General features: G+C 46.8%; 2 protein-coding genes across 2 annotated transcripts; one reads left to right on the forward strand and one right to left on the reverse strand.

The window, feature by feature from the left end:
- Nucleotides 1–744: 744 nt before the first annotated feature.
- LOC120810184 (E3 ubiquitin-protein ligase rnf146) lies at nt 745–4,437 on the reverse strand. Its single transcript, XM_040164526.2, has 3 exons — nt 4,298–4,437; nt 3,596–3,647; nt 745–3,441 (listed from the first exon to the last, which is right to left on the reverse strand). Exon 3 carries the CDS (start codon nt 3,427–3,429, stop codon nt 2,290–2,292), a length of 1,140 nt encoding a protein of 379 aa, XP_040020460.1. The 5' UTR covers nt 3,430–3,441; nt 3,596–3,647; nt 4,298–4,437; the 3' UTR covers nt 745–2,289.
- A 178-nt stretch (nt 4,438–4,615) lies between these two features.
- mdh2 (malate dehydrogenase 2, NAD (mitochondrial)) lies at nt 4,616–6,036 on the forward strand. Its single transcript, XM_040164527.2, has one exon. The coding sequence runs from the start codon at nt 4,616–4,618 to the stop codon at nt 5,627–5,629; it is 1,014 nt and encodes a 337-aa protein (XP_040020461.2). The 3' UTR covers nt 5,630–6,036.
- The last annotated feature ends 244 nt before the right edge of the window (nt 6,037–6,280 follow it).

Below are 6,280 nucleotides of genomic sequence, written 5' to 3' on the forward strand. Positions count from 1 at the left end.
TTGGCTGGTTTTCACTTGTGTGATGACGCTTGTAGAAAGATGCTGAGACACCGGGGTCAGATAATGTACATGCAGCATTTTCCTCGTATGTCTTTGCACCGATTTGCAGCTCATGTTTCCTGTCACACTTATAATGTGCCCACTCTGTAAGTGAGACATTGCAGAAGCGCAAAACTGCACAAACTGAAATGTGAAGAACAGGACGGGTCCCCGGGGGACACCGGGCCTTTTCACCCCTTTCACCCTGCACAGAGGTCACGGTTCCTGAGCAGAATCCCAAATAAGCTACAAGGTGAGTGAGGGTAGAGAGACGTGGCCTCGTTATGACATCCAGCACATAAACCCTTGTTAATATGGCCCCTAATGAAAGAGAGAGAGCTGCGTTTGATGCTGCGTGTGAGTTATTAACGTGGCCAAGCAACTCGGGGTAACCACGGCGACACTGCCTGATTCTGTACTGAGCGCTTTGATACGCGGGTGCTTTATCAGCATCTTATTTGGGATGCTTGGTTAGAAGACTGATGGCAATTGAATATTTCAGACCTGAATCCAGAGGGAAGGATGATTTTACTTTTAGAAAATATCTTACAGTGGTACCATGGAGATATTTGGGGTGAAATCTGTATTACTAGTGGCCCATTGATAGTTAAGTGTTAAATGAGTTTACTAAATATATATTTAAATAAAAACAAGACATGTACCTTGTTACACAGCAAAAAAGGAAGAATTTACTTACAAATATACTTTTTAGGATGATGAAATAAAATTTATTCTTAAGTCACAAACCATGTAAGAAATTTGCAGAGCAAAAAACATAAAAAAAACACATAGTTACATAAACTTTATTCTTTAGAATGAAAAGTCAAAGACTGAGCTGATGATGGCTAAAAAAAAGAAATAAAAAAAACTTGAAAATCTACAGAGTGGCCAATAGCAACTGACTGCCTCTGACATCATACAGCTTGACAACCATAAGAGACATAACACAACATTATTTGTTAAAACAAACTCAAAAATGTACTCTCCTCATCCTGCCGACTTCAAACATGCACGAATCACAAAACATTAGAGACACTCCAATTGAGAACACTTCAGTCAGGGACAGTAAGAATACTTGTGAGGCTACAGGGGCCTCGACAGCTTTAATAATGAAAACACGGATACTTCACATTCAAATTATTTAAAGCTGGAAAAGGCTCAAAATCAATTCAATATGCGCTTCTATATTGCACATTAATTTGTTAACGATAGAGATTTCAGAAGCTGTAGGTTAATTACAATCAGATCAAAGAGCAACCATCAGCAGGGAGCCAGAATATCCTGCAGGCTCTTGAGTTGCAATGTTGTAGCACATAAATTGAGAAGTTAAACATTGCTGACAAGCAAAGTACAAATGTTTCCTTTTCTTTATCTGGATAAACAACCTAAAAAGCTTTTCCTCAAACAATCTGCTCGGAAATGACCCAATTTCCAGACATTAGAAGGAAAGCCTTCATTATCAGTTCAATCCAAAGTAAGACAAAATTGGTTAGGAACTATTTATTATCAACTGTTAAATTCTTTGCATGAGTAGTCGGGTGACTTGAGCTCTAACAAGCCCATTTCTGTGTGCTATGTTAGCTGAGCGAGTTAACGTCTAGATGATTCAAATTCAGCTGGTTCCATTCTCAGGAGTAACGTCCCAATTCATGCTTTTTCCCTCGAATGTCACTGACCTGACTGGACTCCCTCGAGCCCTCTGGGTGGGAGGATAATCAATTTACAGACGAGACTTCCCTGGATAGGCAAGGCAGCAGAGTGGGAAGTCATTTTCACCATTTAACGTCCATTTCTGTGACATTTTTAAACGACATGATATGCCTTCAACCAAATGAAAAAAAAAAAAAGTGAACAGACTGATGGCAGCTGAGCAGCACAAAACGTTTGTGACCTCACATGATTTGCTGGACAGACTATTATGAGACGTCACGGCTCACACCAACATGCAGCATCCATCGGACCAAATAGCAGGCTGTCCCTCCCGCCTCAGTACTAGAACCCTCAACAGTGATTCTACTTATCTATATATATTGGATGAGATTGGAAACAAACCATCCAGATACATCCTGAAATATTGTGAGCAAATTTAGTGGTTTATCTCAAATATGAGAGTAGGTTATGTTTAACTTCTCTTTTTCCGAGCAAATCTACTCATCCGATCCGTGACGGGAGTAAATGACAGCATACAGCGAGGAATAAATTAATGAAATGAAAAATAGCAATTTGTTGATGGAGGCCTTAATGACGACTTCACACTTCAGTCACCGTGCACTGGCCGTCAGGCATTCTGGACCTTCCACTGCTACTGGACGAAGGAGGCGACGCAGACTCAGCGCCAGGAGGGGTTCTGTCCTCTGGAGTCAGTCTTTGCCTCCGTGGTCTATCCTCCCAGGGCTCTACACGCTCGCCATCTCCCCCCTCCTCCTCCTCTTCATCATCATCATCGCTCCAGTCTCCAGAGCCAGACTCGTCCACAGAGGTGTGAGGGTCAGAGGACCTGGAGGGTGAGGCCTCCTCTTCCTCATCTTCTTCCTCCCCTTCCCCAGCATCAGACCGCTCGTGAGAAGGTGTGGGCCTGGGTGTGATTTGCAGTTGGGAGAGAGCATCCTCCACAGTGGGGCTGCCGCTGCTGGCGCCCGGCTGGGCGCCAAGGGAGGTGGGAGGTCTCGTCGGTGCTGCGACAGTAGAGGGTATACCTGTAACCTGCTGCTGTGCACCGGCTACTGTCATATCCGCTCCATCAGCAGAGCTTTCCCGACCTGCTGCCCCAATGGCCCCAGTAACACCCTCTGTGTCCAAACGCAGTCCCGCCACTCCCTTCTTGGGGATATCCAAAACGTCCCTTTTCATCTTGCGCCTACGACCGTGCTCGTTGCGCCTGTATTGCACCATGTTCTCCAAGTCAGCTACATATAAAAACCCAGCAATAAGCATTTCAGCGGTTTTCTTGCCCTTGGAAAAAGCGTCCTCCAGCTCGCGGCTGGTCCGCTCGTCATACTGCCACCAGCCATTACGGCCCTCGTAGTACCAGGCGTGATCACTGGCTGCCCCTCCCCTGCCTCCCGCCGACGCCTTCAGCTCCTCCGGAGAGAGAAGTGTCGGCCTTTCCAGGAAGTCATCCGGTACTTCCTGTCTACAGAGAGCACAGCGTTTGCTCTGCCAGGACGCTCCTTTTACGCACAGGAAACAGAAGACGTGATGGCACGGTAGTTGGACTGGGTGGACGCAGCTCTGCAGACAGATGGCACACTCCGGCACAGACAGGGCTGGGGACGGGTTACTGGAGCCTGAGCATGACGATTCGGCACTGTTCCCACTTCCACCGTTATTGCCTTTCTTACTGGATGGAAGCGAACTGACAGAGTGGTCTACCTCTCCACAGCTAGCCATCCTGAGGAAGTACTGAGGAACGGGGGGAAATGCATATTATAAACTGTAGTTAGATATATCCACTATTTTAATGCGGGTGTCAAGATCACATTTAACTGTCACGGTCACTAAATAGCAAACAATTAGACTATCATCTATGTAAACAAGGCTGATAATTGTTACCTACCGGAAGTGCCTCAACACTGATGTAGCATGAGGAGAGTTGATGGATCCTTAAGCTGGGGAAGCAAAACAAAACGTAGCGTTATTCGTTTTTCAGGCTTTACAGTGTCAACGTCAAACCTCATTTGACAACGGACATCTTATATGATAAAATAAGGTGGACTTTTAACCATACGCTGACAGCCATTAGCATTAGCTACTAATAAGCATTAACGTCAACTCACTTAAGCTAGCGCTTGCTAAATTACTGGAGTCTGTGGAACAAAAAGGGTTGCACTGAGAACAGTCTGGAGAAAATAAGTGTCAGCGTGTTGTCATTATATTGGGGCAAACACCATGATTAAGACACCGCTGTTATGAACACGACAGTCGAGTAAAACCCACTGCGAACCATCTAACGTTAATAGAGACACTGGTAACAAGCTACAAGCTAACTAGTTTAGCTAAAGTAAGAGCCAAAAGCAGCAACGAAAGGGAAAGAAGATTGTTGTTAACGTCACAAGTCAAACCGAACACAGGTACTTTCTGGCAAAGGGACCATAACAACACGACCTGTTGTGGCTAACGCTGGTTGGGCTGATAGCAGCATTCTGACTCCAGCAAATAGACGGAGTTCAACTGACGGTGCTAGCTTAACGTTATTTTATGAGGGCGTCAAAAACAGCAATTATTTTGTCACGACAGAGACGATGCGTGCGTACCGTACCGTCAAACGTTGCTGTGGTGTTTCTTTTGCGAAGATACGATTCGTGTAACGCCACTGATTCCAAGCGCTAGCTGGCCGACCTCCAACGTTTAACGGGCTTTGTTTTCCTCCGAAAACGGAGCTGACATAAAGACCACGACGTGAGAATACGCGATGACGCAGCTCGACGTCAAACGCGCGACGCTTATATTCCGCGCATGCCCGTGAGCACCACTTCCTGTTGGCTGGTGACTAGAGGACGTTGGTGTCACAGAGGAGAGCGGCTCAGCAAGCGTCTTTATTTCCCACTTAACTAAGAAAAGAAGCAACAACGACGAAATGTTTGTCCGTGCCGTGAGACCCACCGTGAGCCTGGCGCGAAGCCTCTCCACCTCTTCGCAGAACAACGCCAAGGTGGCGGTGCTCGGCGCGTCGGGCGGCATAGGCCAGCCGCTCTCCCTGCTCCTCAAGAACAGCCCCTTGGTGAGTCAACTGTCTCTGTACGATATCGCCCACACCCCCGGCGTGGCCGCTGACCTCAGCCACATCGAGACCAGGGCCCAGGTGACCGGCCACATGGGTCCGGGTCAGCTGGACGCTGCTCTGCAGGGCTGCGACGTGGTGGTCATCCCGGCCGGCGTGCCCAGAAAACCCGGCATGACCCGCGACGATCTCTTCAACACCAACGCCACGATCGTTGCCACCTTGGCCGACGCCTGCGCCCGCAACTGCCCCGAGGCAATGATCTGCGTCATCGCCAACCCGGTCAATTCCACCATACCCATCACATCAGAGGTCATGAAGAAGTATGGCGTTTACAACCCCAACAAAGTTTTTGGTGTCACCACCCTGGACATTGTCAGAGCGAACGCCTTCGTGGCCGAGCTCAAAGGTCTCGACCCGGCTCGCGTCAATGTGCCGGTCATTGGAGGTCATGCCGGGAAGACCATCATTCCCCTGATTTCCCAGTGCACACCGAAAGTGGAGTTCCCCGCTGACCAGTTGGCTGCCCTGACAGGCAGGATCCAGGAGGCCGGCACCGAGGTGGTTAAGGCCAAGGCCGGCGCTGGATCCGCTACCCTCTCCATGGCCTACGCTGGGGCCCGGTTCACCTTCTCCGTCCTGGACGCCATAAACGGAAAGGAGGGTGTGGTGGAATGCGGGTATGTCCGATCAGAGGAGACGGAGTGCAAGTACTTCTCCACCCCTCTTCTCCTGGGGAAGAACGGCATCGAGAAGAACCTGGGATTGGGCAAGCTGACTGCTTTCGAGGAGAAGCTGGTGGCCGATTGCATTACCGAGCTGAAGTCTTCCATCAAGAAGGGAGAGGATTTCGTGGCTAATATGAAGTGAACGGGGAGGCGTTAAGTCGGTTGAGAAAGAAAAGCTTTTGTGAATGGTAGTTTGTTTTGTCTCAACTTTAACAGCATCTGTCAGGATTTCCCCTTTTGTTTAACCATTGGGGTCATTTTGATGAAGAAATCCTGGTTTTAACCAAGGTCCTAAAGTATCATCCCCAATATGTTTTCAAACATTGCTTTATCTTGCACTATAATTACTGTACTGTGACTTAGATATATTTTTTGCGAATGTCAAAGTTGGACAGAATTTCATATATTTTCATGTAAAGTCTGTATTAACGGGATTTCTCTGCTTAATGACTGAGGAGGAAATACTATTACCATGCCTGTTGATGCTATCAGATGTTAATGATGAGCAAAATATTCACTCCACCAATAAACAGTCTAGCTTTAAATAAAGCAACTGGTTTCTTTTTATTTTACAAAAGAATTTGGCTTGTAACTGTACAACAAAACACTGACTGAATCCTAATTACTTTTTCTAATTAAGCTAATAGTTATCACCCCTCATTTAAATTGGTCATTCAAACTACTGTTGTAGTTGAGGAACGTTTGCGCTACAATTAGTTATATTTACTGTGCTGAAAAATAATTGAGGAGACAAAACGCAATCTACTCTTAATTTTTGACTTTCATGATGACT

The sequence above is a fragment of the Gasterosteus aculeatus genome, chromosome 20 (assembly GCF_964276395.1).
Source record: "Gasterosteus aculeatus chromosome 20, fGasAcu3.hap1.1, whole genome shotgun sequence".
In the NCBI taxonomy this organism is placed as follows: domain Eukaryota; kingdom Metazoa; phylum Chordata; class Actinopteri; order Perciformes; family Gasterosteidae; genus Gasterosteus; species Gasterosteus aculeatus.